We start from the raw sequence: 22448 nt of genomic DNA on the forward strand, positions 1-22448 counted from the left end.
TTATATTTTTCTATGGCTAGTAGGTACTTTTACAAATTACTTTAAGATATCCCAAAAAAGGAAATTATTTGAAATTTAAGTATTATGAACTTCTCACAAATGCTTATAATCTAGAGGACTTGTATTCAAACAATTGCTCTACTAACCAACTATCCCAGTGATTTTCAGGATCTTTTATCTTTCATCTGCCTTTGATAATAATAACTCACATTTTAACACTTCATGGTTTTCAAAGAACTTTCCACACCACAACTTTATGTAATGGGTAACATCCAGGTTGACACAGGTATAAAATGCTTTCTCTAACTAATGTTCAGAAATGTGTTTTTGTCTAGTTAACAATTGATGAACATGGGATTGTATATTTAGTCACATTGCTATATTTTTGTTTATTATTAACAATTCATTTTATGCCCTTTTTATAAATTCTGAACACATATCATATAAAAAAAAATACTGAACAAGTTTTGTGTCCTGCCAATATAAAAAAGCCTATAAAAACTTTAGTTTCTTTCACTATAGGTCTTTCTGAAATAACACTAATATTGTCTTTGTGATCTAAAATGAAATAAAACATGTGGATATAACATTAAAATTGCTATTCCATAAAAACCACAAGCTAAGTAATAACCCTACTTCTAAATACCCAGTACTCAATTATGAGAAGATTACAACCTCATCAAATGTCCAGAATAAGTGTGGTTAGAAAAACATAATTTTAAAAAGTCTATCTCAGCAAGATACACAAATATAAGTTTAATGGACACATCAAAGTGCCAAATGGTTTCTTATGAAATTTGCCAGGTTCAACATCTTTCACCAAGGACAGTTCTGCTGTATCCAACAGCAAATGCCAAAATAAAATGTCCTTCTCTGGTGAGACATTAGCAGGACTGGGCTTTACTATGAGGGCCAATAAGTTAATGAATAGATAGAAAAAAAGAAAGGCCAGTATAGATACTTATATTCATAGATTTTTCCCCTTAATTTGCTTTTGAGTCCTTGTTAATGAGGATTCCTTATTGTACACAGAAGATTTTTTGAATGTCACTGAAGGGGATCCAATAATCTGATTCAAGATAGAGAGGAGAAAGAGACAGAGAGAGAGAAAGAGAGAGAGAGAAAGAGAGAGAGAGAGAGATGGAAGAATGGAAGAGGGGAGAAAGGGAGCGGGAGGAGAGAAGAGAGAAGATAAAAAGAGAGAGATTCACTCTGGGGAAAAAAAAAGATTACCTCTTAGAAGTACAGGAATAAGAAGTGCCCAAAAGCACTAGAGGAAGGTGCTTCACTTTTCACTTTGGAATCACATTTGACTAGAAATTGCAAATATTTTACTGATGAGGATCATTCTATATACCATACTTGATGAATTTTGCACAGCTAGTGAAACAGGAGGTATTCCCATTTACTTTAGAGTACAGATAGGCATCATTAAAAATGACAGATTGCTTTTTCAATTTTTATTTTCATTTTTAAACATTTCCAAATTCCATGTACTTCATTTTTCACTAATCTTATGTCTATACCAAACAAATCTAACAAATCATGTCCTCTACTCTGTGGCTATACACTGAAAAACTTTAGATGGTTAATTCTGACTACCAAACAGACAAGAAGTCATCATCCTCAGAACATTAGACAAAATATTTCTGTGTAGTTATCAGTTCTGCTGTCGTATAAACTAAACACTGACACAGCTGGAAGAATAATTGTGTTGGTGTGGGGAGAAAACAATTTTTATTCAAAACTTTTAGGTTGCTTTTACATTCATTAATGTTTCTTTGGATTAACTGAAAAATGTCTAATCTGTATTATCCAGACATCCACCACCTTTCCACAAATGGGAAAAAAGCAGACTACTATGCTTTAAAAAAAATTTAAAGATCAATAGTCCAAAGAAAAGAGATGCCTGCTGCAGATTTAGACAAAGTTATAGTTCTGCCAATCCAACATGAGCATCCATGAAATTCCAAAAAAGAAATAAGGTATATTTATAAATCACATTCTCTTCTGCAAAATAACACTTACGTAACCTTAAATGTTTACCTTGTGAAAACTTCCATAAAACAGTGTCTTCACTTCATCTGTGTCAAAAGTTATTGTCTGAACCTCACCCCTCACATCTTTGTTAAAGAATGACAATGTCTTGCTGGAAGCTGTAGTCAATACAAAATCAGTCAGAGTGTTAAAGGGTATGTTGCCCATCATTAAATCAATTAAGCATGTAAATAGGAAAGCTTTTGATATTGAGATAGCAAAATCATAATTGCTGGAAACAGTTCAAACACTGCATTGCTTTGAAATGATGTTCAAATGCTCTTGATACTCTAGATTTTCAAAACTTTAAATTTTAAATCATGTACCAAATGAAATCAGTTGGAAAAAAAAATAAATTATCATGAGCAACTTAAAATCTCAATTCATGGGTTTTATCATTAAGCAAAATCTTCCTTACGGTCTGCAACCACTCCAACTTGAGGCTTGTAGTCCCTGTCTGTTATTTGCCAAATTGCAAATGGATCACTGGGGCTTTCTGGAAGAAGTCGGAATAACAGGATAATCGTGTATGATGGGGGTAAGCCGTCTGGATGCAGGTCTCTGTTAATTAAACAACAAAGCATCTCTTACTAAAACAGATGAAAAATTTTAAATCTTGGGGCTAGAGTTTCCTCTTAGTGAAGGGAAGTAAAGGGAAAGGAAGGGAAGGGAAGAGGAGAGGAGAGGTTCTTTAATAACTGGACTAATTTGGCTGGTACTCAGGACAAACAACCTTCTACAAATGCCACTCCACAGAAAATAACATTATAATGACATGCCAGCATAATTGTTATTTTCAAGATGGTCTTATACAGTATTCAACTGCAGACCAAGAACTTCAGAGGCAATGTAGTGTAGTGGATAGAAGGGAGCATTTGGAATCCCACCTCAGATATTCACTGTGTGACCCTGGGCAAGTGACTTTGGACTTCAAGAACTATTAAAACAATCCCCTCATTTTATTTTTTTATTTTTTCCCCTCATTTTAAAGATGAGGAAATTGTGGTCTGAAGAAGTAAAGTGACTTTCCTTTGACCCTGACCACAGTCCAGCAAGTTAAGCCCATGTAGCTCCATGATAAAAGAGAAATATGGAGATGCTGAGGCATGATAATACTATTGCCACTTTCCCTAAGAAAATTAGCTCAAGTTTTAGTGTGTAAACTTGTCATCTGCATTCCTAGTGAGTTTTAAATTTCATCTTTAATTTTCCACCTAGGTCCTAAAATTCAAAAAGTTCTATTTCTGCTTGTTCTGTCCTCTCCTTGAGGTACCAAACATGCATTTTTTCAACATTAAAAACTTTTCATTTTAACAAATAGGAAACATATATTTCTGGTGGTCATGTTAGCCAGGTGCAAGTGTTCACCAAGTGAAATAATAAAATCCAGGGCTAACCAACAAATAGCTGCAAATGTGTCCAACAGAAACTAACCACAGCCTGTCAGTCCATGGAACACCTAGGCTACTACCACCCCTATTCTTTTGGCAAGCTAAGATACTAAAAAGAAAGAATGACCTCATGTAAAAGGCTAGAAAAAATTAATTGAGCCTGGTATGTCATGGTGATGATAAAATTACTCTTCCTGCTATGACTATCTCTCTTCATCTAACCTATTCTGCCTAAATAAATAAAGGCTGACCCTCACACTAACTAGTCTTAAATTTTACAGGGTCACTAACTGAATGGCAAAGAAGAGGGCCTGAGCTTTGAGGGTGAGCTAAAACTGAACTAGAAGGGTAAGGAGGCTCAGTTTTGATGCCAAAACCACAAGCATAGTAATCAAAATGGAGAAGACCCTCCAGGAAACTCTCAGTGGGGACACAAGGTCACCGTGTCCACACAGGAAAAGGATAAACCATAACAAACTTACACAGGCTCTCTGCACTCACAAAGTTTGTCAGACTTAAGTAAGTCATAGGTCAGGGTTGTGTAGGCCTCAGGATGGAGGGGATAGCTTTTAATTTGAGGCCTTAGTTTCCAAACCCTTCCTTCATTTGTGTCTTCTAACCCCACTCCCCACCTCCAGAAAATCCATCATTGCCAAACTTACACTGTAGGCTGATTCACAAAGGCATTCTTTTGGAGCCTATAAGCTGGATAGCTGGGAAAAGACCCAGACTCCAGGGATACTCCTGGTACAGTAGCAAAGTTCTTCTCTGTTAAATTATAGGCCTCCAGCATCTTGAAACCTTTATATTAGATAAGAAAAACAATGACTAAAATATATAGAAATTTACTGTCTATATTTAGTTAAATCCCCTAAATACTGAAATGACAAAGTTTTCTCTAGATATTTGGGCAGGATTTCCAGTTTATATGAAACTATGAACAAAAATCACACTGGAATCGAAGGTGTAGGGCAGGGATGGGGAACCTGCAGCCTCAAGGCCACATGTGGCCTTCTAGGTCCTCAGGTGTGGTCTTTTGACCACATCCTTTTATTAAGGGGATTTGTTCTATGAAGTTTGGATTCAGTCAAAGGGCCACACTTGAGGACCTAGGGGGCCACATGTGACCTCAGGGAGGCTGAAGGTTCCCCCCTCTCAGGTAGAGAGAATGAGCATCAATGGAAGGAATTTACCTACTTTGATAGATCTTCATCATCAATGTAAATTCCTAGTTAGCCCAAGCCAGAAAATGTCAATATAAGTACTTACCTGGTGAAGTGTATCCATCCAAATAAATAAGAGGGCAACCTGAAATGAATTAGAATATCTCTAATTATTATTAAACATATGTATTTAATCTATAGCAAAATAAGTGCACCCTCACATGTAAAGTCAATACCTATTAAGATTATACTTGAGACACTTGCTACACACTTGTCAAAATAATAGCTAGATGTCAGCAATTTAACCTGTTCGTATCCTATGAATTTCCTTATTCGTGTGGATAAATTCCAATATTGGAAAATATTTTCCTAAAGTCTTATTTGATTGCCATTTAAATATATTGTTGAGTACCACAGAGCAGAGGAGCATAGTTAGCAGAAACTTCTGAAGCCACCTAGTCCAGAATCCTCATTTTGCAGACCAGGAAACTGAGGCCCAGAGAGAATACGATTTGCCAAGTTCAAATAGGTAGCATTTAACAGTGCTGGGGTCTGATCCAGGGTTCAGAAAGGACTACATCATGCCCAGCCCTTGCCTTCAGGAGATTTCTTTAAATGGAGTAAATAACAACTCTTCCAGAAAAGTTTTTTAGGTCCATGGAATGTAAATGAAGAGAAGCAAGGTTTTCCTCCCTCCCCCTTCTCAAAATAATCTCCTTTAAACTGTTTTAAACAGGTTTTAGAGAGATGTGCATGAAAATCTGAATTCTAGGAGTCTTTGGAGGCTGTGACCTCCATAGTCCTCTCTAATAAGTGCACTTCAGAGGCTGTGACCCTACCCAGGCAGTTATTTCCGAGTTGTGAAAGGAATGTTGTCCTAATGTGCCTGATGTAGAAAAAAAAGAAAAACCTAAAACGAGGATGGCCTGCTGAGTGAGGTAAGTTTCTTCAGGCCCTAGTGTTCTAAGATCCAATAATGATGTATAAGGATTTAACTTACTGAGAGCTCAATACTATGGAAGTAGTTTTGAAACAAGCAGGTTCTTGAGGTTATCTTAAATTTTAAAAGGTTTTAAGATCTTAATTCGTAAAAAGCAAGTATCAGAGACAGTGTTTCCATTGTCCTTGGATTCATAATTGAGATTGTATATCAATTTCTCTTATAACAAAAGTAAAACTGTATGTTGGTATAGACAAAAATCAAATCAATGCTTATTTATCTCTAATGGTGAAACCATCCTCACAGAAGTTTATATATGCATATATATGTGTGTACATATATATATACATATATATATATACACACACACACACACATGAAATATTCAAAATTCACAGGATGGCAGTATGGTGGGAAAAGAACAGAGAGAAGAGCTTTCTTCCATAAAAGGATGATTGCATCTTCAAAGCTAAAAATGACCTTTTGAAAAACATATATTTAGCATGATCTCAATTAGAAAAACAAGGATTCACTGGAAATAGGGAAAATCTATATTTTTCCAAAATCTACTTATTCACTTTGAGATTATAAATATTATCAGGATTTTTTTATAAAATGAAAACCACCATACTTCTGAAATATATTATTGGACTTAGAAACATATTAACCACATTGGATATTACTTACTTGAAGTGGCAGTTTCACAAACAAAAGTTATTAGGTTATCTTCAATCTTCTCAAAAGATTCAAAGTCATCCACAATAAAAACATGGCGTTCACTTGGTTTGCTGGCAATGTTTGCAAGTTCATTATAATCCACATCCGCTACACCAACCACAAAGACACTGAAACCTGCAGAAAGAATATGTTCATTACATTAGGATTTAGGTGAGTTAGCAATTGTAGTTAGAAGTCTTACTGATGAAAAAATACCATCTTTATACTCAATGAACCGTGAAATTTGAAATAAACCTCTTAAAAATAATGTGTGCAATTTGTATATATTCTTATCATCTAGTTCCCAATATTTCCTTCATTAGATTTCCTAAACCAAGAAGCTAACAATTAACTTAGGAAGCTCTTATTACCAAAAAAAAATGCTTAATATAATATAGATTTTCTTCTGTAAATATACACTATTGAATATATATGAGGTTTGCAACCATTTTAAGAGTAATTAGCATTTTATATAAAATCTAGCACATGCTATGACTCAGAAGCCAAGAATCCTTTCTTTCTAAGTGTTAGATTATGTGAAATTCATTTTCCCAACTCTTGGTTTTCCTCAGGCTCAAGAGTAGGATTTGGCTACCTTTGGAATGGAATGAAGTGGAAACACTCTACTTGCTATAAACTCTTTTATTTAGGCTAATGCAAAAGAAAGAAAGAAATGGCTTTCATTCAAAACAAAAATGAATTTCACATCAGGAAACAGCCACATGTGAAAGAGCCAACCAAATAAGCTGTGGAATAATTTATGACTAACAATAAAATTATATTCATCTGAAAGAAATAAAAATGTTTCCAAAGGGTAGTCACCAGCTTCAGTAAATACTAAAAGATGATATGAGAAGGAACCTCACTAATGAAAAAAGTTTGGATTACATTCTTAGGATAGCCTAGGTAATACCTGATCCTGAACCAAATTCTGGCAGAAGTTGTTCACATGTATAGATGTTAAATTTTAGATGATACATCACTTTTAAGGTTTGCCACGCAGACACCATGATACACAAAAGTCCATTTTACCACAGTATTCAGTGTAAATTGGATCTATTAACAGTCTTTCCTCATTTTTTAGCAGGTCCTAGAACATCTATAATCTAATCTTGCAGCATGAAGCATGAGGGCATTATGACGGGAATGTTCAGGAGAGTACATCTGGATGTCATGGTCTGCCCCAATGTTATCTCCCTTGAGACCTCACGGTTATTTCTTGGCAAGTATCTTCCAGTGAATTGTGTCAATTCACTCTACAGCTGCAGAGGGGTAAGATACATGATGCATATGTGCTGGGGGCTTCTAAATTCCTCTCCTTGTCAAGTATTACTTATTTCCGTGAAAGAAAGGTCCTTGCAGGGTGATCAGAACATCATTTTTGTGACTTCTCACCCACTCCACAAAAATTGTAGGATTCCTTTTTGATATAGCACTGCATTCAAGGAATGCATTTTGTCATTCATGAATAATGTTGGCAAAAACCATATCAACAATTAAACACTAGCCAAAACACTAGCACATAATCATTCTTCACTAGAGGCCTTTTGTATGCTGCGTGAAGGCATAGAGGGGAGTTTGGGTTTGTTCCCAATAGCCATGCCAGTAGAGAACAAACTCTGATAAGAACTAATAAATTAGAAAGCCTTGAGAATGAAGCTGTAGAAAGATTGTCATCTTAGCTAGAATCAAAATAGCTATTGTGCAAGAAGATGATCACCAGAAGGCTGGTCATTAGATACTGATTTGGACTTGTTCATTTGTTTATTTTAATTACAGTCATTTATGAAATCATTTGCTAAGGCATGGAAGCACCACGAGAGCATCAGTAGGGGGATGACCCACATAAATGAAGCACTGAAGTAGCAATAAGTGGGCAAAGTGAAATGTGAAGAATGGAACTCTTTTATTGGTCTGGATCCATGATTTCATCAATGTGAGGCACTCCATACGGAAACTTCTTCCACTGAAGCAGATAAGAAATTTCTCTGTTTCATATGGTTCTTAATCTGGGATTCATGAACTTGTTTGTTTTAACATTTTGGTAACTACATTCCAATATGTTTCCTTTGTGATCCTATATACTTATTGTATTTTAAAACAATATTCTGAGAAGGGATTCAAAGACTCCACCAGTCTGCCCAAGGCATCATGCCATAAAAAGGGTTATCAACCCCTGTTCTAAAGCTATAATACATTGACCAGAGAGTCAAGTGGGAAGTTAATGGCGCTCTTTGTGAGGATAGTTCCCCAAAGAAAATTGAAATTATTTTTTTCAATTTAACATTTCCTTCAGTTATTTAAAAATATTATTCTAAGAACAAGTCAATAAGCTTCATTAGACTGCCAGAGGGTTCCATCACACACACACAAAAGTCCATTTTACCACAGCATTCAATGTAAATTGGGTCTATTAACAGTCTTTCCTAATTTTTTAGCAGGTCCTAGAACATCTATAATCTAATCTTGCAGCATGAAGCATGAGGGCATCATGACAGGAATGTCTTATCTTAGGCAGTGTCCTGGGACACTGAGCAGTTAAGTGGTTTGTCCATGGTCATACAGCCAATCAGCATACAAGCCAATTCCTCTTAATTACAGAGTAAGCCTTCTATCCACTATGCCACACTGCCTCTCAAAGTAAAATATACAATCAAATATATACAATTAAGTCTTTTTTATGATTTTATGCACTTCAATGATTCAAATTTTTCAAAGCATTAAAAGGAGAGAAAATGTAGCAAAGATGATCACATTTACTTACCGGATTGTTGTATGACCAAAGCAGCCTTCTTGACTTCATCCTGTGACCGACCATCTGTGACTACTACAAGTACCTTAGGGACAGCTTTTCTCATACCACTCTCCCAAGTCAAAACCTTCTCCTTGATAAATGTCAAGGCCTTGCCTGCAAATTTTAACATAAAATAAATATCAATAACCACATCTCCCCCCTACTCCTCCCCCCGCCAAAAAAAAAACAAAATAGCTATTTAATAATGAGGAGAACATTGAGATGAATGTAAAAAAAGGGGGGGAGGGGAGAGGGGGTAATCAATTTGTCATTTTTAGCATATTGTCATTAAAAACGTAATGTGGCTTAGCCAGAGTACCTGTTCTTGTATTTCCACCTCTGTACCGAATATTTTGAAGAGCCCCAAGTGCCTGAGCCTTGTCAGCATAGGTATTCAATTTGAACTCAGATTTTACCTCATCACTGTACTGGACAAATGAAACCTGAAAGAAAGTATGATTTCACCATAAGTCTTCCTTTCTTAATTCCAGCAATAATTTTTAAAGAGTCAGCATACTCTACCTGGCAGCATACAATAAACGAAATGTCATTTTGCCAATTGTGCTTTCTAAATTCTATCACTTCTTAAGTCAGAATTGCACAGAGGGCAAGAGCCCTGGATTGGAGTCCAAAGATCTGGGTTCAAATCTCAGCTCCATCACTATCACCTTGGGCAAGACACTTCAACTCTCTAGGTCTCACTTTCCTCTTTTGTAAAATGGAGGGATTCAAAGCGATGAACCCTAGAGTCCCCTCCATCCCATAGATCCCGCAACTTCCAAGGTTCCATCCAGCTCTAAATCTGTGATCCTATTCTGTTCTTCATCGAGTCAAGTTCTTTTCTTTCCAGGCTGTACACTTGATTCTTGACAGGACTTTCTCTTCCATGCCATAGAAATTCCTTCACTCTGAAAGTTCGCTCCACCCCCAGAAGAGTTCTCAGATTAGAAGTTCCTGGCAATCTTCCTCTCTGATTGTCTGGCTCCTCCCAGAACCTCCATTTTAAGAAGGAAGCACAGACCAGCCTTGTCTTCTTTGCTCTCCAGCCTTCACACTTAACTCTCCATAGGACGTTGTCTACCATACCAACTCTACGAATACCTTCATGCCCACAGACCTCTTTTCAGGTCCTTTTTATGTGTTGTCTTCCATCATACAAATGCCCTGAGGGCAGGGACTATCTTTCTTTCTGCTTGCATTTGTATTCCCAGGGCTTAGATTAATGCCTGGCACTTAATAAATGCTTGTGGACTTGTTGAATACTAATAATAACATAATAATAATCATATTAGTTGAATTAGTTGAATACTAATAATAATATTAGTTGAATACTAATAATAACATAATAATAACATCACTAATTCTTATGACTAATGATGAGATAGTGCTAATATCTTGCTTCTACATAGTACCCTTCTGTGAGAATATATTCATTCATATATAGGTGTGTTTATGTATGCATATGTGTTTGTACATATATATCCCCTCTTTTTGAGTCCATGGAAGTAGATCTTATCAATTATTACCCTCCTTCCCTTTGTAGATGAGGAACACTAAAATCCTTTGATGTCAAAGGATTTGTGCAAAGTCATAACTTAGAAATGATTTTTAATTTTAATTCAAATTCCCTGACTCCAACTCCAGGGGTCAAGCTGCTCAAGTATGTCCCTCCACCCCACAGACATAAAACTGTAATTCTAAGTGTGGTCAAACTGAACATTCGTTGATTTTTTTTTCTTACAAGCAAGTATACAACCTTTAAGTAGTCTTATTTTGAAAAGGTTGAACAAATCTGGCCTACAATTAGCACACAAAGTTGATTACAACTATTATTATTTCCACTTTTGAGATTTTAACATACTTGGTAACATTTGATGGCTTTTGGCCTTCATTTCTCAGAAGACTATATAAGGAGTTGACTGTTATGAAAGATGGGACTAAGACATGTATGTAAGATCAAATTATTGTGATTTTTTAGGTAATGGAGATACCATATTTACCTCTTTGTTTATTCTTGGCCAGATGGGAAAATAAGTTAGCCACCTGAGGGATTAAGTAGTAATATAAGCAGAATACCAAAAACCCACTATGCCATCATGATGAAGCTTCCAGGCTGGCTAAGAGTAAGTATAAGGCTGGAAGATTGTTCTAGTGAGCCCAATCCAGACAGCCCAGGAGGGTAAATTCCTAAATTTGTCATTTGTCATGGGAGTGTTCTGAAAGTGAAGCCAACATTTTTGTCTGGGGCCACTATGGAAATGAATATTGTGGCACCAGACTCCCAGTTTGAAAAGTATCTTGGGCCATGCTAGGTCTAAAATGCATTAGTTAAATATGAGGTCAGAAATTTTAGGTGATGGTCTGAGACTAAACATATTTTTTATACACAGTTCTAAATATCTTGACCTGTTCTATTATTTATGAATTTGCATATTTTCTTTTCCTTTATAGACCCAAGAAAACACATTCATGTGGTTTGGAATGTGTGGAGATAGGCAGTAGGAATCAAAAAAGAAACAGATACCAGGCCAGAACAATTACAGAGGCAGCAACAAGTGAAGGAAGATAAGAGTCCAGGTATGGCATATCTCTGAACTAAAGAGACTAAGCTAGCCCAGGGCCAGAAAGGCTCAGAAGCCTTGGGACCTAGATTGGAAATTCAAAGGTCAGGGAAGTTTAGAAGGTCATCAAAGGTATACGGTCTTGGTTCTAATGGCAAGGTCATCTGGATCTAATATTGAAGGAGGAGCTAATGCCCTAGGAAGTTGATTCAAGTAAGAAAGGCTTAAGGTCTAGGGATGAACCCTTGACATTCTGTCCTCTAAAAAATGAACTTGGTCATGAATTTGTTTATGAAAATATCTGTGGCTTTTGTCAAATGTCCCTATTTTTATAATGACCCTTAGTAACCACAATGAAGAAAAACAGACTGCCAAAATTTGAAAGGAAATGAATAGAGAGTGGGGAGGTAGGGAAGAAGGAATGAAGAAAAACAATGAATTCTTTAAAAATCTTTTTTGCTATAGAGAAAAGGATATCCATTCTTCTATTATTTCCATAGGATGTAAAAAAATGTATACATTTCCATCAAGTTACTGAAGTGTAACCATAGAACAGTTTAATTCATGCCTACACTAGTAAATGATTTAATTAAGGACTTACCAAAACAAAGTAACTGGAAGTTTTCAATTTAACAAACAAAACAAATACTTCAAGGAAACAATGATTATCCGAAATGCACTCTTGAACCAATTATGACCAAAGATGTTAGTAAAGTTCCAGAGACTCGATCCTTAAACTAAATGGTAGAGTAGTAATATTCATGAAAAACCTTTCAATATCTCTAATATGGTAGGATATGTTAGACTTGGGCATTCTAAATAGGAAGTTGAGACTGGGAATTTCAACCATTCTCCAAAAAATCCTGTAGCCAAACAGAATCATTCAAATTCTGTGTGAGAGCAGACCATGGCAGACAACAAAGTCAAAACATAGTGTATCTTGGAAAGTTATTTTCTTAAAAGTAAAATATACAATTTTTTTAAAAAGATGACTATGACATATTAAGAAATGGGAGTTCATTAAAAGAAAATCACAAATGCCTGTAGAATTACTTACCTGAATTCCAGCAGGACTGATTTGATCAAAGGCTCCCACAGTATTGAAGATAAATTTCACAACTTTGTTGAAATTATCATCACCAATACTCCAGGAGGCATCAGTCAAGAATACAATATCTGCCTTGGCACCTTTGCATACTGAAAAAAAAACAAAAGCAATCCTCAGATTTGGTGGAGATTTTCATCCAATTTTTATCCCACACAATGAAAAAACAAATGGTCCATCTTAATTATCTACATGTTGTCATTCATATACTCCCAGATATCTTGCAGGAATTACATATGTATGCATATGCATATGTATACATCCATATGAATATATACATGCATGTACATATGTGTGTTATGTAACTATCTCCTTCCCCATAAAAGTTCTAAGGCACAAGGAAGGATTCAGATAAGAGGGAGAAAAAAGATGAAGGGAGGTTAAGTGCCTTGAAACTCAGTACGTTTATGCCTAAAGCATCTATAAAATCAAGAACTTTGCAAATACTAATTTGACATTTTCCCTCTGGATTGTGCAACTGAATCCAAACAAAGGATGGAAAAAAGAATGTGTTTATTTTTGAATCTCTATATTTAGACGACAGAAAAATTCTCATAAAATACATAAGCAAAAGATTTAAAAATACATAAAATTAAATAAGATCTTAAAAGAAGTTTATGTAGTGGGGGAATCTGGCTCATCTTGAAAAAGAAAACCTAAAGTCATTCCATTAAATCCTTAGACAACGTAATCTCAGGCTTTGACCAAACCTTTAACCCTAAAATAATTTAAAGAAAAAAACAGGACTTCAATGGTTATCCTTCTCCCAGTAAATCCCACAACAGTGCTTCACTGTGGATGAAGAAGAGTTCAGCTCGTCAAAGTCTATGCCAGAGAAATATGAGCCCTGGTCAGTCCTGCCAGATTGGAAAAGATTCAAGAAGCAGCCCAATGATGGACTTGTCTAGTTGAGTTTGGACAGGTGCATTACCAAAGAGTAATCCAACAGATGTTGGAGTGTTTGGGCCCCCAGAATTTGCATAGCCATCCCTTTCTTTCTACCAATGGAAGGAATCCCCACATGGAAGGAATTGCATTATCTCTGAAGTATGGCTGTTTCCCATTGCTATAACATTGCAGGTCCCTCAAAGCTGTATAAGACCACTAACAATTTCTGTGAAATGTTTTCTTTCCGTAAAATAAAGCATCATGGAAGATAATAGAGAAGTGGGTCTACCAGAATATTGTTTAATGGCTAATTCATTTAAACCTAACTTGATAAAGAACTGAAGGAATTATCTCACTAGAAAACAATTTCAAAGATTCAATAAATCTTTTCTCCAATTTCAATGAAAGTGACAATTGTACTTCAATATTTGATGAATGGAAATTATTTTAAGCTTTGTGAAAGTGGACTGAATCCAGAATGCTTCTCAGATTCAAAGCCAGGGAATTCCAGATGTCAAATGTTTGGGATTCAGGTTGTAGCTACAGTCAAAATAAGTTCACAATGCCCATTCACGTCAACACAGTGTTGGAACAATATGCCCCAATGTATCCAAATGAAGGGGGGTTTTGAGATGTTTGAAAAGCACCAACGGGAGTTTAGCTATTGTGTTGAAAACATGAACTGAAGCTTAATAATCTATGGTTTATGGCATTTAATGCTTGAATTCACAAAAGACCAGAAACAAGGAATTAGAGAAATTTCATCTCTGCTACAGATAGATACAGAACTATTGATGTTAATGATGCTGGAGGTGGCTATGAGATGTCTGGGCTTTGAAGTCAAGAAAGAAGAAATCAAGAAAATGATACCTGACTTTTAAGCCACCCCAGTTTAAGAAGGAAAGTATAAAATCAAGAATTTTGCAAATGATGATTTGACATTTTTTCTCTTGATTACAAACTTCTTTTTGAAATCAAAGTTATTTAGCAGATGGGGGGAATTAAGGAAATGCATCCTACTTACCATCCCGAGCTGGTGGGATTGTAGGAGGAGGAGGAGGTGTTGGAGGCTCAGTTGGGGCTTCTGTTGGCTTAACCGCTAAGATGATAATAATAACAATTAGAACATTATTGCCCACATGATCTGTTTCATTTCATTAACAAGATACTCTTTGAGGCACTTTAAGATCTGTTTCATTTCATTAACAAGATACTCTTTGAGGCACGAACTACTTAATAGATGGTAAATGTCCAGTATCATTGCAAAACTTTAGGAATTTGTTTGCTTTTCCTAGAGACATAATTTTACATTATTTATATATACAGGATTCCTTTTAATTCAAATTCACTACTGATTTGCTCTCCTCTCTTTCCCCTTAGCAGGTCCTCTCCTACCCCTTAGCACTGAGACCATCTGTCAGACTGAATGAAGACAGAAATACCCATTACTTCATCACCCCATACAAGGGACACAGTGTCCTATAAAGGACCATGTCCATTCCCTCTGCTAATGACACTCTACTCTGTAGCCCTGAGACTAATCAGTAAATATCCAAAGAATAAATACAGGCTCATCTTAAGTGGATTTGCATGATCTTTGGGGTTTTTTCTGTTTTCAGCAGCTTTTCCCAACTCTGCATGATTCGAAGATGAACAGGTACTAGCAGTGCATCTTAAGAGAAGGACTAAGGGACAGGAAGCACTAGATCTGAGTCCCAGATTTGTTACCTGCCACCTGAGTACCCTTCTTCCATCTGGACCTCAACTTCCTCTTTGAAAAAATGAGATTTGACTAAATAAAGAGTTAACTTTTTTTGTATTATAGACTCCTTTGGTAGTCTCATGACACCTATGGATCTCCTGTCGGAATAATGTTTTGAAATGCATAAAATAAAATACAAAGGACTGCAATGGAAACCAATTATATTAAAATATAGCCATCAAAATATTTTAAAAACAAATTCACAGACCCTAGATTAAGAACCACTGGACCAGATGATCTCTAAAGTGCTTCTAGCTCTGCATTCAGAAACATATGGGAGGCAGCATGGCAGAGTAGAGTTAGAGGACCTGGCTACAAATTCTACCTTGGATGCTTTTAGGTAATTCACTTTACTCCCCTCCCCACCTCCCCCAGGCTTCAGTTTCCTCATCTATAAAATTATGGGGTTGGCCTCAATGATCTCCAAAATCCCTTCTAATCTCTAGATTCAATGACATTTTAATTTTAAATTTTGTGGTCAGGAAAATGTCCAGCATGGTCCAACATGGTTTTATATTCTTTGCCACCCCATTCTTAAGAGCTCATATGCTTACTTGTGTGTTCTTTGACAGAAACTCCAGGTCCTTCAAGATTTGGTGTTTGAACAAAGACAGTGACCCCATAGTCAGTATCTGGTGAAAGATCTTTGAAACAGTGGCTGGTTTCCGATCCACGGACTGTGATTTCTTGCCCTCTTGTTCCTGTATAGGACAACAAAGGAAAAACACTAATGTCTTGAGCAGCTAAATTTAAATGAAAGTACCTTTTTGTATACTCCACATCACAAAATAGGACACTCTTAGAAAAGATTTAGGCTGCAGATACTACATAAACTTTTCCACTGGCAAGTTAAAAAACAAAATCCACACTTACCATCTGCTGGATTTAACTTCAGTCTGTATGAGGTGGCAGCCCGGTGAGCAGCCCATTTAACACAGAAGGTATTCCATCCTACTTGGTAAGTTGTCAGATCAGTCACATTCAAGTACACTAAGAAAATTAGAAGTAAATAGACATTTCAAGAAGAAGAAAACAAAAACAACGAATTTGATTACACCAAAACAAAATTTTTTTTGATGAACTATTATAAAATTCTCTTAAAGTCAATTAGCATTTATTAAGCACCTACTGAATGCCAGGCACTTTACTAGGTGTGGGGAGAATACAAAGATAAAAAGAGCAACAATCTCTGACCTCAAGTTTACATTCTGTTGGAAAGGTTGTCTGATTGTTTTCTTATCATGAACACAAAGGAACCTAACTCCTTCCTCCACTCCACTTTCTAGTATGACCAATTCTATAGGCCTTTCCCCACTACCTACTTGTTATCTCAACAGCAGCCCCTAAGTAATGAAGACACCAATAATTTTTCAGAAAACTAATGTTCTGGCACTGACTAGCTATTAAAGTGCTCAGCAGCAAATACTTCAGCAGGTGCTGGGTCTGAGTTACACTAGCATCTACCACCACAAAGGAATTCTGTGAAAAGTAACTAAAATCAGTAAAATCACTAAGAATGATGAGAACTACAAAGAGCCAAGAATCTGATGACTGCAGATATCCATTCTTGAAAGAATCATTTTTGTAACACTTCATTATAAAAACGCAAACTATAACATTGAGTGGAAGGTAAAAGGAGCAAAATTCCTCTCAGTCACCCATAAATCTTACATCCTCAGTTAAATGGCTATAGTTACATATGGAGATACAGTGTGTCCCAAAAATGGTAATGCAATTTTAAGATTTATTAACTTAAAAGCTTCAATAGCTTAAAACAGCATTAAGACTGTTGGAAGACACTGTATTTGCTTAACTCTACCCAAGAAAACATTTCTATAGACACAAAATGATTGCCTGGGAAAACTGATAAACGAAAAAAAAAAGAATAAAAGAGATCAAGAAAATTAGAACAGTTTGACTCCACATGGTTTAAATATATTTTTCCCTTGTGACCATAAAAATATCTTTGACTCACACGTGGTTCCTTGATCAGTCAGTGGTATGCTGAGACCAGAATCATACTGAGCATAAACATTCACATCGTAGGTGGTGCTGGGATTCAGATTGTGCAGAGTGTATGATGTCACTTCCCCAACAAATACTTCCATGGGCTCATTAGAACCTTGAAGGAAGGTCACAAAAGTACATAGTTAATAGATCATCAGTAGTGTCAAAGTTTTCCTTGGCTTTAACAAAGTCCTTAGTCTACAACTGAATATCTTATAAGACCACCTTAAAACCATAAATTACACTAGTACTTCAACATAATGATATTGTACATAGAGCAGAATTTAATATAAGGCAATTGTATCCTGAATAGCAGACAAATTAGTCCAGTTACTAAAAACAAAAACAAAAACAAAAACTTCCCTTTCTTATCTCTTCCTTCCTCCCCTTCTCACCATGTACATTCCTATTTCTTTTATTTCCTTTTCCCCATAACTCTCTGATCTCTTTCTGGGTCACATTATGACTGGTGATGTGGTACCACGCACTTTGATGGAAAGCGTTCCCTCTTTAACTTTGCTCAGTTACAACACACATAGATCCACAAAGGATCTGTGATTTCTGTGATTCACTGCAAGGAATAATCAGTGTGGGAACTCCATCCAGGTTGCTGATTGCAACCCATTAATTAATTAGATTGTAAGTCCTAGAAAGTTTCCCGAGGCACATAGAGGTTGTAACTTGTCCAAATTCTCGTTGTTCAGTCAAGACCCAAATTAAGGCTTGCTTGGCAAAGATGCTAGAGTAGTTTGCCATTTCTTCTCTAGCTCATTTGACAAATGGGGAAACTGAGGCAAGCAGAGTTAAGTAATTTGCCCAGAGTAACACAGCTAGTAAGAGTCTGAGGTCAGATTTGAACTCAAATCTTCCTGACTCCAGGCCTGACAGTCTATACACTGCATTACCTTGCTGCCCTGCTCAAGTTTACACAGCTGGTAAATGTCAGAGGCAGGTTAGCATAACGCCTAGCACATTTACGTGCTTGACAAAGGCCTGGCAATTGTTTCCTAACTCCATGACCAGCACACTCTCCACTATTCCATATTGACTCAACACAAGTTACATGCTTATAAAATATATAAAAGTGCATAAATATAAGTATTTCCATAAATCACTTAAACAAGGTGACATAAAGAGATGACATAAGCAAAGACTGACAGAAACATTGCAAGTATGAATGATCCAGAAATGAGCCTTAAGCTGGATGTAGTAATCCTGCCTCGGATACTTCCTTCCTTCCTTCCTTCCTTCCTTACTTACTTACTTACTTACTTACTTACTTACTTACTTACTTACAGGTAGTAAAGTTGCTTACTACCTGTGTGACCATGAGTAAGTTACATAACCTTCCTGAGCCTCATCTTCCTCCTCTTCAAAATAAAGATGTAGGCTAGATGGGCTCTGAGGTCCCTTCTAGTTCTAGATTTTTTATTTTATGAATGCTTTATATCAGTTAAATAGTATGTATGATTACAATGAAATTACCATCATTACAATACTGTATTTATACTAACTAAATTTCATTCTTGTGCACAACAGGCCAAATTTTCCTCAATATATTTAGATGAAAAGAATATCATCTGCACACAGTTACAAAAGAAAAGACCTTGGGCTAGTGCTTTGAAAAGCTTTCTCTAGCAATCTGAACTTTTAAGTTATGAAAAAAAAGGTCTGCCTGACTCTCTCTATTCAATTCATATAAGTATACATAATTCATTTTCATGATTATTCTAATACTTTCTTACCTACTGGTTTATATACAATTTTGTAACCAAGAACAGGAGAGGGCGAAGGATCCCAGGAAACCCTGAACCTGGTATACCATTCATCAGTGATATGTATGTTCTGAGGAGGGAGTAGTCCAACTGAAAATAAATAACATATTATATAATTTATTACAGTATTATTGGCATTTCATTAGCAAATAGTAGTAAAAGTAGTATCTGTCTTTCATACCCATTAAAGGAAGTTAGCATATCCCCCCTTTTTTAAATTTAGCAAATTAGGGGAAAAGAACAGATAAAAGAACACAATAATTAATTTTTCAAAATCACCAAGAAATTAATATGAAGCACTGATTTTCAGAACTTGCTCTCACAGTTAGGCAAGATTCTTAACTGGAGTACCATAGCCACAATTAAATTCTTTTTACTTTTCCCTAACTGATTCTCTATTGCATTCACTACAGAGGAAACTTCAAACTTTCTCTTTTCTCCTCAAGCCTCCCAAACTATTATCTCTCCACCTCCCTCTCAGAAAACAATCTCTCCATACTTCGCTGTGAAAACAGAAGCCATTCTCTTTGAGCTCCATCTTCTCCCCTATTCTGCATTTTAAAATCCCCTTCCCTATTCTTTTCTCTTCCTTTAGTCTTTGCTGAAGAGGTAGCCTTTCTCACCAAGGCCAACCTTTCTAATTGTACCCTTGATCACATTGTTGTCTTATCTTCATTCTCTCCCTATTTATTAGCTTCTTCCCTGTTGCCTAGAAATATGTCCAAGTCTTCTCCAGTCTTTAAAAAAAATTTGTTTTTTTAACCTTCACTTTACTCCATCAGCCCCTCAAGCCATCATCTTATCTCTCTCTTCCACAAACTCCTAAAAAACAAGAAAAGGGGAGAGGGGGCAGAGGGGAATAAATAGCTGTCCATGTTGATTATCTCCATGTCCTCTCCTCTCTCTCTCTCTCTCTCTCTCTCTCTCTCTCTCTCTCTCTCTCTCTCTCTTTCTCTCTCTCTCTCACTTCTCAGGCTCTTGTAATCTGGCTTCTGACTTCATCACTCATCAGAAACTGCTCTTTCCAAAGTTATCAACAATCTAATTGCTAAATTCATTGGACTTCTCTCAAATGTCATCCTTCTTGACTTCTCTGCATCATTTAACTATGGGTTGCACTCTCATCTTGGATACTGCCTCCTCTCTGCATGTATATTTATAACATTTCTCTCTCTTGGTTCTCCTCTTACCCGTCTGGCCACTCCCAGGCTCTGTCCTGGCCACTACCACCACCATCCCCTTCTCTCTCTGTAATATCATTAATTCCCAAAGGTTTAATTATCATCTCTACAGATAACTTAAGATCTATATATCTAGCCCTAGTCTCACTCCAGAGAGCCAATTCAACACAATCAGCTCCTTATAGGACATTCAAACTGGACATCCTATATGCATGTAGAACTCAACATATCTAAAACAGAACTCTTTATGCTTTTCCCCCAAACTTTCCCCTTTTCTTAATTCTTCTGTAAAGTGCACAGTCCTCTTTCCAGTAACTGAGGTTCACTACCTCATCTTCAGTTCTTCACTCTCGCTTACTCCCAGCCCTCTTTTCAATTAGTGGTCAACTCTTTTTGAATCTACCTCTCAAATATTGTCCACAATCATGCCCTTCTCTCCACTCAAATGGTCATCACCTTAGTTCAGGCCTTTATTACTTCTCATTTAGACTACTAGCACAATAGCCTTCTAATAGAGTTCCCTAAATGAAGTCATTTCTCTATTCAATCCACCCTCCATACAATTACCAAAGTAATATCCCTAAAGCAGATCTCTGATCATATCATTCCCCTGTTCAATAAGGTCCAAGTGCTACTTCTTGACACTCAGATAAAATACATTTTCTGTTTGGCACTTAGAAGCAGCTCATTCTGCCTCCAATTCACCTCTTTTGGTGATTTAATTAATTAAAATTACTGCTCTTTACGCACTTCACATTCCTCCCAGACTGACCTACTTGTTGTTCCATGCACATGGCATCCACCTGTCATGACCATGTCTTTGCATAGGCTATCCTCATTCCATGAAATGCATGACCTCTTCCCTTCTACCTCTTAAAATCCCTAATTTCCTTCAAAATTCAACTTAAATGACACCTCCAACTCTATATTTATTTTGTATATATTATGCTTATATTCAAATGTGTACATGTTGTACTCCAGATGGAATGCAAGTTCTTTGAGTGTAGAAACTGTTAAAACAACTTTTTTTAAAATCTCCAGTGTTTTAGCAAAATGTCCAGTACATAGAAGTTGCTTAATAAAAGTTTGTTGATTTGTTGGTTTCTACAATTGGAATTTTATGGCGAAGAATCATAAGAAGTAATCTTAAAAATCATTTATGAAATTAAATACATTCTAGAATTGTTAACAATAGAAAGACTTCAGAGGTTATCTCATAGAGTCAGGAGATCCTAGAATTGGAAGGAGTATTACAGGCCATTTAATCTAATTGATCATCACCAGGAATCTCCTTTCAACACTACCCCCACATGATAATCAAGCCTCCACTTGAAAATGTCTCCTGATGGGGAATTTACTATTTAATGAAGCAGCCCCTTCCACCTTTAGACAGATCTAATTAATGGTTAGAAAAGTAGTCCCCACATAACACCAAAATCTGCCTCTTCACAGTTTCCACACATTGCTCCTAATTCTGTCCTCTATGGCCAGTTAAAGCAAATCTAATCTGTCTTTCAAATACTTAAAAATAGCTATCAAGTCCTCTCCAGACAAAGTCTTCTCTTTTCCAGGTCCCTTCTTGGAAAATAGGCCTAACAGAACTAGGAACAACAGGGAAAGCTACAAAGATGCAGATTGAGATAGATGCAATGAAAAGCTTACTTACAATTACACCTATCCAAAAATGGAAGAGCCTACATCTGGAGATAATGGGTTCTCCTGGACTGGAGATCTCCAAGCAGACGCTGGGTGACCACTTATCAAGTATGTTATAGTAAGGATTCTTCTTTAGGTACTAATTGGACCAGATTTCCCTTCTACCTCTAAAGTCTATGATTCTGTAACCAAAGACTGAATTTTTGCAACCATAACAAGAGCCAAGACATTATGGCAAGGCAGATTTTTTGTGCTTGATCTTCCCATGGGTATGGATCTGATTTCAGATCGTTCCAGCTCCAGGACATAACCAAGTAAGACATCAAAGAACACCATCTGTCTGGACCTCAACTCCAAACAAAGATGGTAACTGAGTCCTCTTCAGTCTCTATATTTAAGGGAAAATGGTACTTGCAATGATGCTTTCACTTAAGACAGTATTTCCCACCTCGTAACTATTTGCCCTTTTTG

The 22448-nt window shown here is 36.4% G+C and overlaps 1 protein-coding gene across 3 annotated transcripts in view; it reads right to left on the reverse strand.

The window, feature by feature from the left end:
- Positions 1-22448, reverse strand: part of COL12A1 (collagen type XII alpha 1 chain) — a 142262-nt gene that overhangs the window by 27079 nt on the left and 92735 nt on the right. For all 3 annotated transcript variants that reach the window (XM_027852867.1, XM_027852866.1, XM_027852865.1), the window contains 13 exons: positions 19111-19230; positions 17334-17480; positions 16232-16348; positions 15913-16059; positions 14621-14695; positions 12661-12800; positions 9362-9485; positions 9013-9156; positions 6219-6383; positions 4698-4736; positions 4091-4229; positions 2456-2598; positions 2047-2156 (listed from right to left, as the gene is read on the reverse strand). In XM_027852867.1, coding sequence (XP_027708668.1) covers positions 2047-2156; positions 2456-2598; positions 4091-4229; positions 4698-4736; positions 6219-6383; positions 9013-9156; positions 9362-9485; positions 12661-12800; positions 14621-14695; positions 15913-16059; positions 16232-16348; positions 17334-17480; positions 19111-19230 — 1610 coding nt within the window. The remainder of the gene's footprint in view (positions 1-2046; positions 2157-2455; positions 2599-4090; positions 4230-4697; positions 4737-6218; positions 6384-9012; positions 9157-9361; positions 9486-12660; positions 12801-14620; positions 14696-15912; positions 16060-16231; positions 16349-17333; positions 17481-19110; positions 19231-22448) is intronic.

The sequence above is a fragment of the Vombatus ursinus genome, unplaced genomic scaffold (genome assembly GCF_900497805.2).
Source record: "Vombatus ursinus unplaced genomic scaffold, bare-nosed wombat genome assembly UNPS02009835.1, whole genome shotgun sequence".
NCBI classification, from domain to species: domain Eukaryota; kingdom Metazoa; phylum Chordata; class Mammalia; order Diprotodontia; family Vombatidae; genus Vombatus; species Vombatus ursinus.